Source organism: Bactrocera neohumeralis, chromosome 4 (assembly GCF_024586455.1).
Source record: "Bactrocera neohumeralis isolate Rockhampton chromosome 4, APGP_CSIRO_Bneo_wtdbg2-racon-allhic-juicebox.fasta_v2, whole genome shotgun sequence".
In the NCBI taxonomy this organism is placed as follows: domain Eukaryota; kingdom Metazoa; phylum Arthropoda; class Insecta; order Diptera; family Tephritidae; genus Bactrocera; species Bactrocera neohumeralis.
The window spans coordinates 31,874,432-31,896,791 of NC_065921.1; the positions used below are offsets into that span (position 1 = coordinate 31,874,432).

The following is a 22,360-nucleotide window of genomic DNA, read 5'->3' on the forward strand; positions in this document are numbered from 1 at the left end:
GCAAAGAGCAAATATTAAATTTTGTTTTAAACTTGGAGAAAACGTTTACTGAAACATTTCAAATGATGAAAAAAGTTTATGGTGATCAGTGCCCATCCCGTAGTAATGTGCATGAGTGGTTTAAGCGATTCCAAGAAGGTCGTGAGGACCTCTGTGACGATCAGAAGTCGGTCGTCTTCAGAAGTCAAAAATAAAGACAATGCTGATTTGTTGTTACGATTCCGAGGGTATTGTACACCCAGAGTTCGTCCCACCTGGCCAAACGATTAATGCTGTGTTTTACCTTGGTGTTATGAAGCGTATTTTGTCACGCATTCGTCGTGCTCGACCACAATACCGTGAGGCAGGGTCCTGGCGCCTGTTGCGCGATATTGCGCCGTGTCATCGGTCACTGATTTTTTGACAAAAAACTCCATATTAACCATTAATCAGTCACCTTACTCACCTGATCTGGCACCCTGTGATTTTTACCTATTTGGAAAACTTCGTTGGCCCATGATAAGACACTGGTTTCAGGACATTTCAGCTATCCAAAAGGCGACGACCGATATTCTCAAGAGCATTCCGAAAAATGACCTTAGACACTCATTTGAAATACTAATTGACCGGGCTAAACGCTGTATCGAGGCACAAGGAAACTACTTTGAATAAAAAGATAAAACTCTTGAAAAATATTAATTTTTTGTTGTTTTTTTTAACAGTCCTGTTTCTTTTGCGACAGACCTTGTATATTGCATAAATACTGTAACTTTTTCAACTAGGATATTTGTACAGTTTACTATTTTTAACGAGTGTCTAAGCCAAACAAAATCAATATTCTTTCATTTTAGACAGTTCTTTGTGAGCACTAAGCTGATAATAGGGACTTAGATACCAAATGATCACAATAGCGTGTAGGCAGTAAAAGATTTTTCATCAGTTCGTTCACCAGCATCTACATATTTTTGATACGAAACAAATAGACTGTAAGGAATCGGAACAATTAAAAACCAAAATTTATCGCAATAAAGCTTTCGATGCCTTTATTCGCGGTCTACGTGGCTACCACCTATCACGTCTTCTCTGCATGAAGAAATCTACAGGCTTTCCTACTGTTTTACACTTATTATTGAAGAAAATCCAGATTGATTGGTACAACCTTTGATCTAACATACTCCTAGATAAAGTAATATAATATACAGGCGTAAAATCGCATAATCTTGGCCAAACTTCATGCAATGTGTCTTCAATGTGACGTGAAGCGTTTAGCGACATCTTGTCTTGTGGAAAATAAAGATTGTTCGCGTCGATTTCATAAAATTCTTGAAAAAACAGTCGGTCAACATCATGTTTTAACGGTCGCTATAGATGGTCATGGCATTTTCTTTCTCATTTTGAAAGAAGTAACAAACGGTAAGTTTTTAGGAATCAATTGCGTTTCCTCACCCCAATAACGACAATTTGTTAGGTGATGAAGTCATTAAGCCAGAAATTAGCTTCATCTGAGAAGACGATATTCGAAAGCCACCGGAGAACGTGAATATATTACTTTTTTTATACTTATACTAATAAATAAATAAACAAATACTTTTTTTCAACATCTCCGGTATATAAATGTATGGTATGACACAATGTGATTGGGCAGTGGAGATATACGACTGCAACGACATCTATTGATAAAATACGAAAATACTTTTTCGACTCCCCAATATATTATATATGTAATATAACAATAACCTCGCTCTATGGCACCAAAACCACCATAAAAACCAGTGCACACTGACAGAATGCTCAAAAACAATACTCGGTATTTATTTCAGTCGATTTTAATAGATTTTTTCGGCTTTGACATGATACATTGTGGCAAAAAAGCCCCGCAAATTGTAATTAAATTGCCCGGCCAAAAGATATTTCAAAAAAATGTATTTAGCTAAGTTTGTAGGACTGTTCTTAATTATTATGCCAAATATGAGCGCGAGCTGTTAGCCAATTTGTTTGCAGTAACTGCTTAAGTCGGTGCACCTTAGTAGTGTGTTGAGATTTGTCATTTCGTGTGCGAAATCGTTGTAATTGTAGGAAACGGCTTATGGCGATTCAGATTCATCAAAAACATAAGTCTAGGAAAGGTACAAAGACGGTCGAGATATGTTGAAGACATGTCGTGTTCTGGACGACCTTCGACCTCTTTATCTGATGAAAATATTGAAAAAGTGAAAGAAATGTGGTTTAAAAATCGTCAGACAAATATTAGAGAGTCTGCTTGGCTTGATCGTGCGAATTTCGATCCCACATTCATGGGAGAGCATTATGACTGTCGACGAGACATGGGTTTACGAGTTTGACAAGCAAACAAGTCAACAATCATCGGAAAACACCGAAAAAAACACACCAAACCCGATAAGATAAATGTTAATGAATAATTAAATAGTTTACGTTTTATTTATAATTTCCGTATAATTTTTTGTCATAATATATATGTATCATGATTTTACTATGCATATGCCGAAAATGCATTGCACTGAAAAGTCGAAATTGTGTGTAGTGGCACCCAGAAGGCAATCAAGCCGGAGGAAGGAACTGCAAAGGTAGTCCGCCAAATTTTTTAGCGACTGAGAGCAATTTGGAAATGAGATTCATATCCTGCATTCTCAAATGTGTTTTTCGTCAGGAGCATTTGCAACATTCAAATCAATACAAAAGTATGTTATTATTATTTATTATTAAATATTGATAGTCGAAAAAGTCTTTTCGTATTTTGCCAATAGATGTCGTTGCAGTTGTATTTATCCAGTGCTACCAATCACATTGTATCCACATAGTGTTGGAAAGGTGAGATTTTAAGCTTCATTTTACCAAAAACAAAAATTAAATTCGGGGAATTTGAAAAAATGTTACAGCTGAAAATGAGTGAAAATAATGAAGAAATTCGTTCTGGAAATTTCGATTTACACTGATAAAAGCTTAATAATGTCTCTAGCGGAAAATGGCAAAAAGTGATCGACCAAAATGCAACATATTTGTTAATTTATTTATTATTATAAAAAAAAAAAATAAGTTAAAATTTGATAAGATATACGAAAAGACTTTTTCGACTACCAAATATTAAATGTTTCTTTTTGAGTGGAAAGATATTACCAGCACACAATATTTGCTCTAGCAGATTTGTAAGAATAATCTTCCGTTTAATTGTACGGTAAATAAAAATAAAGGCATGCAGAAATTTCTTACAGTGACTATTACGCAATATTATAAACGGAAACGCCGTGCAACTGTAATCATAAATACTATACCTGATATGTATATATACTAGAGTGATTCAAAAAAAAAAATTTTTTTTTTTCGTTTGTTACTCGGAAAAATAGGTTCCTAGACACCTCTAAGAAAGCCTCTCCAAACATAAGTTTTTAATTGTAACGGGAAGGTCCTCCTACATACAGTTTTCTATTTTTTCTTATTATCAGATAGAAAAATTTATATCTCGCTTCCAATTACTTGAAAAAATATCTTGTTCCTTAGATTTTGTAGGGAATTGAATGCTCTACAAAAAAGGTCTATTATGATTTTTTCGTAAACCCAAACGTTTAAAAGATATTAACAGTTAAAGTTTGATTATTTTTGGGAAAATTTTTTATTTCTTATGAATTTTATAACTCAATGAAAAAAAATTATTATGAATAGATTTTTGGAGAGGCTTTCTTAGAGGTGTCTAGGAACCTATTTTTCCGAGTACCAAACGAAAATTTTTTTTTTTTTTTTGAATCACTCTAATATATACTATGTATATGTAAAATAAGGTTTCGCCATGTTAGAATCTATACCGATTGTCGGACGAATTCAGTCAAAGTGCAAAAGTATATAATTTGTCGCTTGATATACTTTGGAGAATATACGGTCGTTGCCCCTTGCCACTGATACAGCAGCAGTCATGAAAGCTACCAGAAGTAGCAGATGAAAAGTTGCAGTTACCTCCTCTTCATACTGCCAGCAACATATCTTCATATCTGAAAGAAATATTTAATCAAAGGAGCATCGAATCAAATATAATCCATCCATAACTACCGGTAATGGCGCTAACATAGTCACTGCTGTAAAGGAGTTTTTTATTCAAAATATAACAACGTCAAAAATTGTTAAAATCCAACAAAAATTGTTCAAGATTCTAGGTACCGGATATTAAGACTCCGGTAACTTGTTGACTTTAGATCGAAAATATCGGTCAATATGTGATATATACACCTGAAATGAAGGGATACATTTCTCTTATAATCGTTTGTCTCTACACCAAAAATAGGTTGAATCGGTCCAATACTTCTCTTAGCCCCCATATACTTAATATAAAGTTTTTCGAACTTCCGAGTGACTTTGTACATGCCGTCAATATGTGAGTTATCTCAGTAAAAATAAAAGAACTTATCCCTTCCTTACTTGTTATACTTAATTCAGGCAATGTCAACCCGGTGGAATTCCACATTTTACTGCTTGCAAAGGTTCAAAGAATCGATAGCGCCACAAATAGTCGATCCGTTAAGTTCGAAATTGTAGGTGAATGCATGGTCTATTTTCATAGTCATTGGAAAATGTTACAAATGACGTTCCGAGACAAAGTTACGAGTATGTTTTGGTCAGTTTGGTTATACCACATAAAAAGTCAATTAACAGAATATGTGTAACGTCACTTCTTACGAAAAATTTAAAAGATGAATTGCTGCAAATGGTAGAAAGTAGGCTATTTCCATTAGAAAAAAAATATTGTTGGCAGTTGCCAATGTGCTAGATCCTATCTTTAAGAAACCCTCTTTTTGTTCAGCGATAAATTGCACAAACGTCATTATTTTTTTAAAAGAGAAGTAAGACATAAAGCTGAAAGAAGTGGCAAGATATCTCCAGTTCCTTAGCTTTTGGGATGTATGTCAATGAAGAATAATTAACACACTTAAATTTTATTTAAGCCAACCACATTCCCCACGCAATCAGGATTCTATTATGAACTGGTTCTTTTGTGGTATCTTAAAGAGTTGCATCAGCCTTAACTTTCCTGAATTCGCTTGATGCCTTTTTATGTATCTTATAAAAAAGTTCTGATTGTTACCATATCAAAACAATGTAAAACAGTGTTTCTAAGTTTTTAAAAAGATGTCCAAAACCTACATTTTTTTATCTAAAACTATAGAGAGGAAGATAAAACTATATGTAACCAGATACATATAAAAATACAAAATACATATGGGGTATTCCATACCAAATCGACCACTTTTGAACCCGACCCCTTTAGATTTTGCTGAAACTTATCCATCCTTTTCTACCCTTTGAAAAGCATGTGTGAGAATTTTTTCAAAATTTTTTGTCCAACTTCAAAAAAGTTCTGAATTTTTCAAAAAAAATGGCTTTTTTATTTTCAAATAGCCATAAATTTTCCGTCAAAAGCAAAAGAAGTAGAGAAAAGATAAATAAAGTTGTTAAATCGCTCGTTGTGGACTACAGTATTTGCACAGTTCAGAGAAATAATGTGTTTCCTAAATTTGATACGTGCAACAACTAGTATAATACATAAGTATGTATGTCATTGAGAAGTTGTGAACTTTGCTATATTTTTAGCAATTTTAATTATCGAAGCATATCATGCTTACTTCTATCTTCTTCTAAAAAATCATCACAAAAAAAATCTTCTGGATTGTGAGTTTAGTTCCTCTTTTTTATAACAATTATTATCCATTTTGATAACAATTATTAGGTTATAATATGTTACGTTTTATTGTAGTCTAGTTCAGAGGTGAAGTAAAAAAGTTTGCAGTGTCGAGAATTTGGAGGAAACCAGGTGATCATCCTATAAATTTTTTAAGATTTTTTTCCAAAGTTTTCAGAGATGAAAATAAAAGGAGGAATCTTTATAGGAACGTTACAAAACAAAATTAAGGATTGTTATATTTTCTCGAAGTTACTTAGTAATAAGAAGAAAAAAGCCTGAAACAAGTTTAAGGTAGCAGCATAATTTTTTTGGAAACCATTAGGCTGACAATTATGACGAACCAATCACTGACATGATTACGATTTTCGCCGTCATCGGATGTAGAATGTTTCTGAAGATGTACATGTTACATTCTCATTTAGCTAAATTTAAAGATAATACAGGAGCTTATTCGAAAGGACAAGAGGAACGTTTCCATCAAGATATAATGAAATTTGAGAAACTTTACCAAAGCCAATACGCTGAAAGCAAGCAAGAAAAGTAAAAGTGATTATATTAGATATTTATTAGTCTTGTTTGAAAACAGTTTATCAAGTATTGAAATTTTCGTAAATTCTAAACACTGGCGCGAATTGTTCTGTACCCAATACTAAACCTATATACTTTTCAATTAATTGTAAGTAAAAAGAACTTAATTTTGGGTTCTTTACGTTTTTAAACATTGGTCGGGTTCTTTTATCCTCACAATAGAGGATATGTCTTAATATATGATAAGCAATAATTTTGTATAGACGGCTGTATGGTACGTGATGTTAATAACTCAAGCTTCTATAAATGAAAACAGATGCGCGCCAAATAACATTCATTCTTGCAGCCATTGTAACGCAGCAAGTGGTCGTGACCACAACCTTCTACATTGTTTGTCCGGAAAGTAATAGGAGCGTGCGCGCACCGATTGGATTCGGTAGATAGCGTTCCTAGCTAAAGAACTAGCGGCTGGTCAGTTGTCTCCGAGCACCTGTAGAATCAGGACAAACATTTTCGCGCGACGTGTTTCTGTAAGTGGTGCAAGCCGAAAATGCAGCGTTCGTTAGAGCAGCGTACATCTGCTTAAATTACATTCTGTATGAAACGCGGTAAATCTGCGGTAGAGACGTCTGATACGTTCAAGCGGGCTTACCCAGATGTTGCTTTAGCAAAAAGTGGTGTGTAGACCGTGCTGGGAGACCTGCGACTTCAACAAATACCGACAATGTTGGGGTCCAAGCAGCATGCACCTCGGCTCTCAAGCCTAGAATGCCTTCCGTGATGCCTTCAAGGCTTGGAAATCGCGCTGGCAGTGCTGCATTGACGCAGAAGGAGCCCATTCTGAATGTTTTTAAAGGATTGTCCTATTAATTTTCGGACAAACCCTGTATAAAACAAAATTACTATCACGAATGAAGGAGATAGAGATTACCACAAGTCTTTACCGTTACTTTTTCAGTTTGGGCTGGGACAGATGAGACCAATAAAATAGAGGTAAACTGTTTTCAATTTGTATGACTTTTACAAGACCTAACTAACGAAAACTCATAAGTTAGCGTTATAACATCGCAGTAAAATCCAGGTGTTTTAATTAAATTTTTGTATTCTTTTTTCACACCTTTTTCTATTTTGCATTAAAACACAAAGCAAGGTACATCAGGGAATGAAAGTGCTTATAAACCAAGAAAATTAATAAAATGTTTACATACAACAGCTTTTAGGTAACGCAGTGATGTTGTTTAATATTTTATTTGGAAGCTTACATGATTTAAGCTCATTTTATTGCCTTGGGCTCTATTACAGTTTCTAAGGAGGATGGAGTCATGTGTAGAAGATCACGCAAGTCAGGAAAGTTCTCTGATCGTCATTCACTTGGGAGTGGCCGGAAACGATTCTTTTACACATGGCTCAAGCAGCTCACAACTTCCGGTCTTTGACCAAGTGTCCTCTGGGTAGCCTAAGAACATCCGCTCGAAGGCGAGCTAAAGTGAGAATGCGAAACATCCCCTACATAAGGTCGTGCGCTGGGTTTGGGACCCGCCACGTAAACCCCACCTGAAAGGCCGAGCTATTGAGCAACAAAAGCTCACGGCGGCGAAGACCTGATAAAACGGACAAGCATCCAGCTTCTTTGTAAAATCTGCTGCTGGAGAAAATGCCCAACGATTGGAATTTAATGTGCTCTGGTACAATCCATTTATAAGAGCGTAGACCCCCTGCTGGCGTATGCCGATGATATTGATATCATCGGCCTCAACACACGCGCCGTTAGTTCTGCTTTCTCCAGACTGGACAAGGAAGCAAAGCAAATGGATCTGGCAGTGAACCAGGGCAAGACGAAATATCTCCTGTCATCAAACAAACAGTTGTCGCACTCGCGACTTGGCTCTCACGTCACTGTTGACAGTCATAATTTGAAGTTGTAGATAATTTCGTCTATTTAGGAACCAGTATTAACACCACCAACAATGTCAGCCTGGAAATCCAACGCAGCATTGCTCTTGCCAACAGGTGCTACTTCGGACTGAGTAGGCAATTGAAAAGGAAAGTACTCTCTCGACGAAAAAAAACCAAACTCTATAACTCACTCATAATTCCCGTCCTGCTATATGGTGCAGAGGCCTGGACGATGACAACAACTGATGAGTCGACGTTGCGAGTTTTCGAGAGGCTCCATATAGAATAATGTAGTTTCAAATTAAACATTCGTATGAACAGTTTTATCCAAACAAACTTGAAAAGTTTCCAGCGGCTTCAGGAAATTTGTAAGCCACTGAAATATCTATGCCCGAATAATATATTATTTGATATAGCGAGGGATATACCCCGTTTTTACGATGGATGTGCTCGAGTCTAAACTTAATAAAAAGTTCACTAGGATTTTTTCTTTTTTCTGAACAATAATTATTATTTATAATTATTTATTTATTATTATAATTCATCATCATAATGATAATATTCTTCTATACAAATACATTCAATAACAACAATTTACTTATTTCATCGTTTACTTTACAAATACAATAATTATATTTTCTTTAATATTTATTGATTTCGGTTTTTTTTTATTACTTTGTCAATTAGTTGTGTTCAATTATTACTTTTCTCTTATAAATTAGTTCATGGTTTTGGGGGTTTGTCTCGTATTTTTTACCACATTTCAACTATGCTTTATGCTTAATTATTAATTTTTCGTAACTTGTATGCAGTTACTTTATTAATTTCAATAATTTATCATTTTGTTGCTCTATAACAATCAAAGAAATCTATTCTTTCGTGAATTTCTGAATTCTTATCTATGTATGTATGTTAAAAATTTTTTTTATTAAACAATGTTGTTCATGCTTTCTCTTTTTTCCGCTTCGCATCAATATGCAATTTTTTCCCATTGAAATTCCTTTATAAGTTTTTTATATGCAGTATTATATTAATAATTTTCTGTATATTTTTTATTGTGAATAAATTTGACAATTTTTCTTTGAATTTATTCGACCTACAACAGTTGACCTGTCTGTGTTTAGGATATAAAATTGAATTTTACATTAAGTTTAATTGCCTAAATCGTGTTTACTTCAAGGAAATTTACGTTTTTTGCATTGTAATTATCGATTCAATTTCTGATATACAAATGTACATATGTATTCAATTTCAATATCAGTTATTTCATTTACTGATCGTTTCCGCTCTCTGATAATGTGTTTGTGTTTAATTTGTTCCGTGCGTATATGTGTGTATGTATGCATATGTAAATGTGACTGTGTGTTTCGTTATTGAACTAACTTAATTTAATTAAGTTTAAGTGGAAATAATTACAATAACTACAATATAATAACATTGCCTGCAGTGTAGGCTGACTGAAATATAAAACAAAAACAAACTATTGTTTTGTGTGTTATCAAAAGTGCAACTTGACGGTCGCTTGCAAAGCGACTCATTCTTTCATTTAGCATTCTTCGTGCTACCATCTCATTCACCCAAATTTATTTTAGTACTCGTACATATAGGTACGTATGTAGTAGTCGGTCCAATCGTAGTTAATCACGTTTAAGCAACTCTATTCCGTTGATTATTTATATATATTTTGTATTAATTTTTGTACGCAAGGTTATTTTTATATGATTTAAAGTAATTCAATTCGTAATTTAACTAATCGTTGACATTTTTATTTATTTAATGACTAACCACTCTCTACCCTAGCTCTTCCCTTATGTCTTCGTCTAAACATTTAAATCTAATAACCTAAAATTTCGATTTTTCTGCAACTATTAACTTTATTACATGTCATTGACGTTTTTTTTTTATCATTACTTTTTAATTTTAATACAATAAATTAATATTAATTTATTATTTAGGCATCTATTCATGTTAACTATATTATATCAAAAGTTATACAAAAGTATCTCGTAACAAGTTGTTGTTTATTCTAGTCGATTTCTCGCTTCCATCGCATTGCATTCTGCTTGTATTGAATTGTTGGTTTGTGTTTGTCTTTCAGATTTAGCGATCGAGTCAAATCGAGAAGTCAATATTATGGAAATTATCAATCATTTAAAATGGGTGTCAATTTTAAATTACAACATAATCCGACAGCTTTGCACATACATACAAACAGCAACATACATAAATCAACGGGCACTATTAAAAGTAATTATGGAATATCGTACATTCACAAAACGACTACATCTAAACCTGAAACAAAATTATTATTGTAATTTTTGTATAGGAAACGTAGGCGTATGGATCAAACTATATACAAAGTCAGTTGGAATAGTATCTGTCTGCTTAAATAAGGAAAACACCCAAATAAATAGAACTCAACAGTAATGTATGGTATATTAAATAGCAACAGATTCTAGCTGAATGGTAAATACATTCAACACATTATAAACAATTATATCCCAGCATACATATATTATTCCTTTGAAAGGCTCACCGTAATAAATATCTGGCACAAACTCACTAAATTATTGTGATAATTAATTATTACAGTAACTACATCTACCATTTTGATTTTTAGGCTGGCATTTAGCCAGCAATCAAAAGAGGATTCTGGTGCTAAACATATACATACATACATAGGTATACATATATTTATATACAAGTACGAATGTGATTTTCATTATTTCAAATAGAAGCTAATTTAATTAACGATTTGACCATTCGAGCTGCAAAATTAATATTGTTTATATATATACTGATTCGATATATAATTTCTGAACCTTCTTTACAATATGCGATAATCTTTTATTGTCAATAATTTATGAAGCTACAAGTAATTGAAAAATATCAATATGTACACATGCAGGTCTACCATTTTTGCCACTTGAACAATAGCGTCCACAGAAAATTTGAATAAAAATGTTAACGGTCGAAGTGAAATGAGCTGTGCATGTATCGATTGGATGCGTATGTATCGTATACAGCCTGCGCGGAACTTAAATTTAACAAATGTGATGTCATTAAAACATATATAATATGGACTGTTCAGTAATGTGTATATTTCTGTAATTATAATTCGAAGTTAAAAATTTTGTAAAATCATAAATTTGAAAATTTTGTGCCGATTCCATAAACATACATATAATCAAAATTATAATTTTAAGACAGAAAAGTGTAAAGCAAATTTAGTTTTTAGCTAACATTGACATATTTTTATAGGCACATGTACATATGTATGTGTATAATATCTTCGTATGCACTTCTTTCATAAAGTAATCTGTCAGTTTAAAATAGTAGTTTATCATACTCTTGGTTTGCAGGCAAACTTTTGTTCGTTTTCATAGAAAATCGCTTTGAATCAGTGGAAACGAATGTTGGCATCAACGGTAGAAAGTGTCATATGTAGTATGTATATAAGTAAAAGTTTTTCCACTCAATACATTCACACCGACCAGATCGCATCGCGTAATTATTCAGCCTTCCATTATACTCTTGCAACATATAAAGTACAGGGTTTGTCTGGAAAGTAATAGGATTGAGTCGATTTAAAAAAAATCGTTACAATTCTTTGAAAACTTTCAAAATAGGTTTCTCCTGCGTCGATGCAGCGCTGCCAACGTGATTTCCAAGCATTGAAGGCGTCACGGAAGACATTCTCCGGAATAGCCTTGTGTTCCGAGGTGCATGCTGCTTGGATTCCCTTACATCGGCCTTTTTAAGCAAGGAAACAAAAAAAAAACGTCCGGAGGTGCCTCATCTGGGCTGTAGGTCGGCTGGGGAAGCGTTGGGATCCCGGCCTTGGTTCGATAACTGTTCACGGTGAAAGGTGGTGTGAGCCGGAGCGTTGTCGTGGTGCAACTTCCAATCGGCTGCGATGTCTTTTCGGACCCGCTTGAACCTTCGTTTGAGTCTCTTGAGGACTTCCACGTTGACGGTTTGTCCAGGAGGAATAAATTCATGGTGGCGATTCCTTTAATGTCGAAAAAACAATGAACCTCCTTTTCAGTTTAGATTTTTCCATTCTTCCGGTTTTCCTCAGCGACCTCTTTCCGGCCTTCTAAAAAGTTTTGTTGCCACCGAAACACACCACGTCTTGCTAAAGCAACATCTGGGTAAGCCTGCATGATCATATCAAACGTCTCTGTCACAGATTTACCGAGTTTCATCCAGAATTTAATCGCGTACCTCTGCTCTAACGAACGCTGCATTTTCGGCTTGCACCACTCACAGAAATACGTCGCACGAAAATGTTTGTCCTGACCCTAGCTAGCTAGGAACGCGCTCTACCGAATCCAGTCGGTGCGCGCACGCTCCGAAGTACAGTCGTATTACTTTCCGAACAAACCCTGTATCTAGTTTTGTTCATCTATCGGTTGTTTGTATCACCTAAAACTAATTGAGTTAAATAGCCGCTCGTCTGTGCAAGCAGAGCAGAGATATCTTAATAAAACTTGACACACAAGTTTCTTGGCACCATAGAAGGTTGGTATTGCAGATAAGCGGAATCGGACCATTGCCACGCCCACAAAATGCGATTAGTCGAAAACCTATTGTACCATAGCTAAGCTTCACAAGAGGATATAAAGCTATAATTTTGTACTACGAATCGCATTAAGGAGTGGCATGAATAAACGTATAACAATAGATATACATCTATCTTTCTTTCTTTCTTCTTTAATGCCGGTAATGTGTGAAAGCGGTCAAGGAATTATTAATAAAATTGCGTGGAAACACTTAATTAATGTTAACCGTTAACGCAAGCAGTCAAAATATATTCAATAAACATTTGTTATATGCTTTTGGACTTTAATTGAAGCATAAACCGTATTTATTAGTCAATGCAAGTGATATTTTAATGAAAATTGGTGGAGAAACTTTCTTAAAAGTATGTTTAGTGCTGAATATGAATGAAATTGGTTTAGACCTTATCACTTATATACTGATTTACGATCCTCTGGTTGATGCTCACATGCCCAATATATTATATATAGCCAGTTTCGTTGAAGTTTTCCTTTGAGTTAATTAGTTAGATTTTAACCCAAACACCGCGAAAGTTAGGATAAGATAATAATATAACTAAGTGGCTTACAACAAACACGTGTTAGCGCGTGAAATGAGCTTTCCAAAATGGTATAGCATGACCCGATGCGACGAATAAAACTAGAACTACGCGCTTTCAGCGCCAACTAGCGAAAATACCGCAAGACTTTTTTGACAACCCATTATATAAGTTAATAAATTCCGTAAATACTTTGATTGTAATCCATTGACGATTTCGTTAAACAAGGACACGCTTTTGATCTTAGCGAATTCCGAAAGTACAAAAAGTTCGCTTACACCCGAACTTAGTCCTTCTTTACTTGCTTTGTATTATTTTCCTGTGTTTACTCAACACTCAAAATATTTTAATTTAGAACTGTTACAGAGAAGAACACAGAGCGTGGGCCCGGGTACAAGCCACCCGTTACCTTTTGTCTTTCCCTGCGCCTCCATTCCTTACGAAGCTACGGGTTGTCAAAACAAATTTTTCCCCAACTGAATAGGATTTAAGAGCATAAATAGTGTTGCCGGAGCAACATCGTTGTGTTTTTAGTGTTAAAAGAGCGCATGTGTATTAAAATATTGAAAACAAATTCTGCAAGTTTGAAGGCCTGTCAATTGAGTTACAACAACATAAGTGCAAAGATGTGTAACGGTTGTAAAAGTTTTTAACTGCATGCACACTTTGAATTTAGGATGTTAAAGAGACAAACCGAGGTCTTTCCATTTATCCATATACAGTATATAAAAATATTACAATTTTTCAATTACAGAAACGATAAATATTTTTTCCGGTGAAGAATATTCAATTTACATAGTACTTAGGTACATATATCGGCAGCAAATAACGATCGTTCACAATTTGAAGTAACATATGGGTATAGTAATACCAATACACCACCAAATTTATACGATTTATGCAGTTACAAAAATGTTTTTGTTTTTTTTTTTTAACTACTCAACACGTATTCCCTTCCAAATATGTATAGGTGTATACATAGTTTTATATGGCATTTACTATGCTGTTGTTATTTATATATACATACATATATCTATAAACATATGCACCTATGTATATATGCATATATACTTATATGTATATGTATATTATACATTGTTTTATATATGTATTTTAATTATAGTTTTGGATTGACGGTGTTTTGTTATAAAATTAATCTTATTACCATTTACCTTTACAATAATTCTTATTTATACTTTTACTGTGCGCTTCATTGATTAAAACTAAATAAAAATGCTGTTCTTATACTTTTTATATCGATTTTGTTTGTTCACATAACAACAATAAATCTCATTGTTATTTGTTTAATTGTGGCTGAGTCTATTTACTTTTCCGAATAATCTGCATTGTTGATAGCTTGCAAACATACTATGAATTATTTACATATGTGTGATAATTTCTCGAGAAATGTGCCTACGATATTGATCCTCGTCGGTCACAAATTTATGTCAATTAATTGCTAATAATGTTTTATTAAAGACTTTTTTTGCTTTGACTTGTTTATATTCATTTTCGTTAGTTATTATTGAATCTATTGTTACGAAAACAATTGTATATATGCATGTATGTGTTGGTATATAAAGTCGCATTAGTAACCATAATTCTGCATTTCCGAAGTTTCAAGTCGGTAGTTGTGTGTTACATTGCTCCTTTATTTAGTTCTTAATGTGTCTCTAAGTTGTTTTAATAATCATTTACTTTTTGTTTTGCTTGCTCTTGTGTGTGTGTGTGTGTGTAGTTTTAGTCTAATATTGTGTTTATTTGTTGAAGATACAGTATTTTTTAGATTTAAATCAAGTAAATTTTACTATTTTAAATATTGGCTTTCGGTTTCTTTACGTTTTCTTTTATTTTAATAAAGTACTTATAATAGGGCTTTACCTAAAAAACTAAACTTTTGGCAGTTTTTGGTTTAAATATTATTTTATTTTTTATATATTATCTTCAGTTTATTTCTAACTGTAATAAAATATGATTTATTTATCTATGCAAGTGAAGTTTTTGTTCTTTTGCTTTGGATTAGTCGTACTTGTATGTTGATTCATTTACAATGTCAGTGAGTATGTATGTATGTATGTATGCATATGTATGTATGTGCTGAATTTCCATTCCAACTTATAATGTGTTTGTGAGCAATGTATGTACATCTAAATGTACAAAAATATATGTATATTGTTTACGAGAATATCTCTATTTAGACCCATTGTAACATTCATAGTTATACGATAATGACATCCATTTCATACCATTCAAAACAAATGCACAATTTAAAGAGAAATTCAAAGCACCTATTCCATAAGTTATTTCTGTAATCCTCATATTCCAGCCACCGCTCACATCAGCTCCAGTGTAAATATTGCTTTGAACACATAAACGACTGCACGACAGCAGTGGCGTAGCTACAACTTCGGGCGCCCGGGGCCAAGGATGTTCTGCCGCCCCCCTTTATCTACCTACCTAAATATCTTCGATATTAAGTATATAAAATTTAGGAAGGCCACGCAAATTCTGAAGTTCCAAAATTCTCGCAATACGGTTTTTGAGGAAATTGATAGTAAATTTACAAGACATCTTATTAAAAGCCATAAAAAACCCATTTTCGCCCCATATCTTGTACACTTTTGACACAATTTTCAGGAATTTTTGCCCGAATTGGAGTTTTAAAAAACAGCGAAGACCGTTTTGCCGCCCCCAAGACGTTGCGCCCGGGGCGACGGCCCCCTTCGCCCCTCCCTAGCTACGCCACTGCACGACAGCGATATTTTCTTGTCTGCAAATGTCGTCTTGAAGCTATCTTCAGTTGATGTACACAATTTCCCTGCTGTCGTACTAAAATTATTCACTTGAATGAAATTTAAGTGTTTTGACCAAATTGAAATTTTTTGTGCAAAAAATAACAGACCGATTGCCTTGTTTTAAATGATCAATTGTTATTGCACATGATACAAGTACTTATATCAGAGGCTATTTTATGCCTCCGTTGGTAAGCTTGTTAGAGCTTTGAATAATACATTTCACATTTTATTGGCAATTTAAATATTTGATAGATGCTCCCTGTCGCTTGCCGTCCTCTTTGTGTTCCATGTAACTGTGTATACTACAGTTAATTGCATGTAAGGGTGCAAGCAACTCTGACGTTCAAAGACTAGCTGAGCGCAAAGCTGAAGAAAGCGAGAATTAAGCTTCAAAACTATGTACATACATACGTGTATTTTCATACGAAATTGCACAGGCACTCGCATGGTGGACGCTGACCAAAGCTGAAGCCGAAGTTGCTCGTTTTTCGGCACCGACTCGAATGATGCATAGTTCATTTGTATGTTGATCTCACACTTTCCTCATTATTTTCAAGGGAAAACTTATGGAATGCTCTAATTCATCAGAATCCATATTTATTTTTTGCGCACAGAACTTTAATTAATTATTTATATTTCTAGTTTTAACTAAAATTATATTCGAGCTAAAACATTTGTGGTTATAAGAAGTTGTTACGAACAAGAAACAGAGCAAAACAAAACAGTACTCGTATAATAGCAAAGTATGTGCGGAAGTCAACGCTGAATCTTGCATCTACTCTGCTAAAATCAGCGCTGATCGAAATTAGCTGTGCGCTCGGTTCGGCTTTGAGCCTCCGCTGGCACTTTCAGGTAAATGGGAAAATGCGCTCGGCTCGGTTTTAAGCGTCCACTGTGTCGGCACGCTAAGTACATACATACATATGTATATTCCAAACACCAGCATACTATTAAATTTGGGTAAATTTCAAAGCAGGCAAAGGAGGCAATGATAATCAATAAAGGTGTGAATGTCCGGGTTTATACACGGAAACTTTTGTTGCATATTTGTATGTCTTAACATATTGTGAATACGCATTCGAATAGAGCGCAATTGCAAACGCTCAAAGTATTTCAAAACTAAAACGAATGTCGAAAAGCGTGTTGCTGGGGTACGAGCAAGTCGGCGTCCTTGGGCAGCAAAAGTTGTCTTCTGTAAATGCGCACCTTGAACACAAAGATAGTTTTGCGGCATCCATTTTGACTTCTTAAAAAAAAATACATATAAATAAGTAATATTATAATTGCATATTTGATTACAATTTATTGTTTGAATTTGACACTATATTTCAATAGTAGTTGTACAGTGAAAACGGAATCGAACTTATTCGAAAAATATGTGGCTTAATCAATTACAAAGCTATTGATTTTACAAATTTGTATCTTTATATAAGTACTTGTTTGGGAAAAAGTGAGCTGACTGGCTAGGATTATGATTTCTACTAGTTAAGAAGTAGTTTACAGCTACTGAAATTTTACTGCCCGAATGATGCAAACTACAACACTGTATGGCAAAAAAAAATCATTTGATAAATGGGCAGAAACAATAAACATACACTAGGAAAATTCATTTCATGTACATATACATGTAGCGAATATGTAGGTATGTATATAGACGCCAGTAGTAAGACGAAGTATTTCATATTTTCAATGTCTTCCTTGTTCCTAATATTGTAGGCAACCATCAAGACTTCTGACAACTACTTTTTCAGCCAAAACTCATAGTGCTTTGAAAACTTGAGCTTAAAGAACAAAGTCAGAATTGTGACAAGCTGTTCACACTAACGTGGAAAATGTAAAAACTAGTGCAGAGTTTTATGAAAAGTAGCATGAAATGAAAATCTTGCGAGTACAGAGACATCAAACGCTGTTATTTGAAAAGGCAGCACGGGGAACTATAATATGACAAGGGGTTGTCGCAGAGTAGACCATGTCCATGGGGACCGCCACCATCGCCGCCACCAATCATTAATATTGAAATTATAGTAGTAAATGATCTGATAATTTTTTTCTGCATTATTAAAATAAAATCTGTCAATGCTAACCTTATTATTAGACTTACAATTGTTTGTGTAATTGCAATAAATTAAGTTTTCTTTTGTTTTTAGATAATTATTTAAATTTGATGTTGTTATTTCAATTACATCATTTTTATGATATTTAGTATAGTCTGTCATGGTAGCGATATTAAAATTTCTAATTTTACTACTCTTTTTCCTACGATAGATTTTAGTATTACTATTAAAATACAATTGGCTATTTAATCTATATGTAATTTTATTATTATTTCCTATATTCATCTGAACATAATTATACCTTACATAGCCCCTGTACTTAGTACTACGAATGTAATTCTCATTTAATCGATTTAATATACCATATTCTGTACTGAACGCTGTTTTCTTCCCATTCCATTTACCATTTGTAGTTTTATTTACGCTTACTAATCTATTTCGATTTTGATGTCCACTTAATTCTTGATTTCTTTGCTTGATTTCTTTTGAACTTTTACACTTAGTATTACCACTCTTGCGGTTTTTCTCAATGCAACAATGTATAAATCTGCCACATTCATGGACGCTACGACTGATGCTACTCGTATTGATTTCGTAAATATCACTACTAATATAGAGTATGGTGGGTTCTGTGAAGTTTTCCAACGAACTGACGGTCCAGGCTATTTTTTGAATTTCTTGTTTTATGGCAGAATGATCAGCCAAGTAAATGAATTCATTTGTTGCAAATATAGCTGAAGAAAGTTTGTACCTCACCCTAGATGGGGAATGTCTGACATAAAAATGCTTTGAACTCTGCAGTATGTATTTACGCAGCTTTTGATTCGGGTGTGTCTGACTTTTTAACTGAATTGCGGCAGTTTGACTCGTCAGCAAACACAGCATTGCGCTGAGCAATAACAGCATGTGGTGTCCACTTACATCTTTTGGTACTGTTTTTTGTTGTAAGCGGATGGCCACCGCCGATGAGGCGTAGTACGGTATAGAACAGCGACTTGTCACCGACGGTACTGGTGGGCAATCGTCCGAGATCGCGGCTTCTGGCATATCGGCCGTGTTCTCGTCGTAGTAATAGATGCCATCATAGAGGGCATAATATTGTAAACGATCGATTTGGCCACTTACGGCTGTTGCTGTTCTATTTTTTAGTGCAATTGATATGCTGGCAGCCATTTTATTCGTCGAGTCTTTCGCCAAGGTTGCTTCCAAACGGGCATCCAAACGATACTGGCCAGTAGCTGTTAGCGTGATATTGTGTAAACGTGGCGTTGAACTTACAATCGGAGAAAAATTCTCTTTATCTTGTATGAACTCATTGCAGGAGGCACAAATTCCATCTGCGATGTTATTACAGTAGCTATAACAGCATTCGGCAGGCCCATAGCTTGATTTACGCAATTGTTCACCAGTTTCTGGTATGCTCTGATCTGAAAGATAACTTTAAATTGGTAGTCCATGGAAAGCAAATAATTCACTGTCGACATTACCCAAACAAAGGAATGTTGGTTCGCCGGCGTATTGTGTAGGCAGCGCTGGAGCTCGATCAGCTGGGAGCAGATATGGGCACTTCTGCTCTACCGTTTGGCAGACACTTAGGCAGGGTCGTATTCTTCTACGCTTTCGGAATATCACCTTTCGTTTAGATCTAAAAATAAAAGTTATACATATGTACTTAGATTTAAAATTTATATTCATGAAAATATTTTCATTTCCCATTTGTTTCTAGCAATTTTTGTGAAAGATGATGATGAGCTATGGACAAAATTTATTATAATCACAACGTACCGTTTAATTATTTTTGATATCACTGGATCCTCATTATATGGATCCGCATTAATGGCAGTCGATATGAAGATATTGGATTGTTTAAGTTGTTGTGAACGCATTTGTTGCCCCTGTTGCGGTTGATGTTGGTGCCGGTTGCATTCGTCATCCATATTTCGTTTACTCCGTTTCCAAACCGTAGACGTGAGGTTTCTAATAGGTGCAACTATATTGTTGTCAATCGAAGATGTATTTAAAAATGCCAGATTTTGGTTCATTTGGCGTTTGGTTCGTTGTGCTGAACCCCTATTTGAATTTGCAAAGTCTTTCAATTCATTCTGGTAATTTAGGTTAGGAAGCAATAAACTAGTTTTATTTGTAGTAATGTCCTTAACTAAAGTTTGATTACTATTTTCTTTGTTCACTCTGTTAATTTTGCTGCTGTTTCGATTATTGTTATAACTTGGGGATACAGAAATGTCACCTTCTTCAGCGAAATACGGTACCAATGTGCTACATACCCAACGCCGGTAAGACTCCTGTAATTTTATTAAATTAAGATATACATTTGTTTAATCTGTAACTTAACTTAAAACTTATCACTCCATATATTAGATTAACGTATAAATTTAATACCTATATGTCATATACTTATATATGTACATACATATGTATATTTGCTGTTGTTCTTAGTACAGGAAGAAATTAAAAGCTAATAGAGATTGAGACAATTGTGCACGGTGTGATCTGAACTGCTGAGCTGATGACCACTACAAGTTGGGCCGAAACACGAACACATGCACAGGTGCATACAAATATGAATGAATTAATATGAGTATTAGCAAAAATAGATAAGATCGAGTCGATACTACACCCAACTCCCATATACATATGTATGTATGTATGTATGTATAATAATTTTCGTTTTTCTAACAAACTTTTTGTCGAGTATGTCGGTAAGAGTATGGGTTATATACATATATGGATATGTTTATACCCTGAACAGAGCATATTAAGTGTGTAACTCCCAAAAGGAAACGTCGACGACCCTATTAAATGTACATACATACATACGTATGTGTATATGTATATATGTTATGGATATATGTAAATACATACATATGTACATAGTATATACTTATGTACATAAATCAGCATGACGACGTGAGCTGATTTGGCCATACGCAAACGTGTTCCATAGTTTTTGAGTTATCGATCTGAAATTTTGGAAACGTGGAGCACTACCGAACTTAATTTTTCTTGTATGGAAAACTTTTTATTTGAGAAATTATCTTCACAGAATTTAGCATAGATTATTGTCCAAGGCAACGCTACGATCTCCTAACATACAGTTAGTCACATAAGTAAGTATACACCAGCTCTGTCTTTACAAATTGTTGGAATTAACGCATTTCTCCAAAATATAATCCAAAAAAAATTTTAAAGGAATTTGCGTATTGGTTATATAAGCACACAAATTTAACTGTTAATTTTATAACCCGTTAGGCACACATGGCTTTGTTGGTGATGAGAATGAAATTTATATCTCAAAAGTTAGTATACAGAGTGGGTTGCTTGGTGAATCTATGTATCTTATTTTTCGTTTTGATTTACAAAAGTTCAAGCAATTTAAATAAACAATAGAAAGTGAGTTTAAACAATAGAAGAAATATATATTTTTTAATTTATGACATAATTTTCAGCGATGGCACCGAGAGGAAAAGAGATTTCTGACGATTTGAAAACTTTGATAATAAAATATCACAAAGAAAATAAATCCTTACGTGAAATCGGTCGTTTAGTAGATAAAAGTTTTGCTACAATACAAAAGATCGTTACTAAGTATAAAACTGTGGGAAACACAGCAAATAAGTCGCGCTCCGGTCGCCCACGGGTCTTCAGTCATAGGGAAAATAGCTTAATTGTACGCAAAGTAAGAACAAATCCCAAAATTAGTGCCCCTAAATTAAAATCTGAAATGGAAAATGAGATTGGAAAACATTGTAGTACCCAAACTATTCGACGTATATTGTATAATGCTGGCTATCATGGACGTAGTATTAGGAAAAAGCCGTTTGTGAGTACCGTCAACCGACATAAACGGATCGCATTTGCAAAAGATTACGAAAAGCATGACCAAACATTCTGGAACCAAGTCATATTTTCAGACGAATGCAAATTTAGTATATGTGGATCCGATGATCGTGAAAAGGTATGGAGAAAAGTTAACGCAGAGTTAGATCCTATGAATATGACTGGCACTGTTAAGCATGGTGGGGGTTCGGTCATGGTTTGGGGGTGCATGGCGTCAAAAGGGGTGGGTAATTTGGTTTTTGTTGAGAACACTATGGACCGATACGGTTATTTAAACATTTTAAAAAATAATTTAAAACAAAGTGCTATTAAATTGAACATGGAGGGGTCATTCATCTTCCAGCAAGACAATGACCCCAAGCATACATCGAATATTGTGCGAGAATGGCTTTTATATAACGTGCCAAAACAATTGAAAACACCGCCACAATCACCGGATACAAACCCTATCGAGCATTTATGG

The 22,360-nt window shown here is 34.4% G+C and overlaps 1 protein-coding gene across 1 annotated transcript in view; it reads right to left on the bottom strand.

Moving 5' to 3' along the window:
* Window positions 1-8,709: 8,709 nt before the first annotated feature.
* Window positions 8,710-22,360, bottom strand: part of LOC126756543 (uncharacterized) — a 51,955-nt gene continuing 38,304 nt past the window's right edge. Inside the window, exons 4-6 of the mRNA XM_050469681.1 lie at window positions 19,825-20,342; window positions 19,527-19,684; window positions 8,710-19,466 (exon numbers count right to left, since the gene is read on the bottom strand). Coding sequence (XP_050325638.1) covers window positions 17,920-19,466; window positions 19,527-19,684; window positions 19,825-20,342 — 2,223 coding nt within the window. The 3' untranslated portion in view covers window positions 8,710-17,919. The remainder of the gene's footprint in view (window positions 19,467-19,526; window positions 19,685-19,824; window positions 20,343-22,360) is intronic.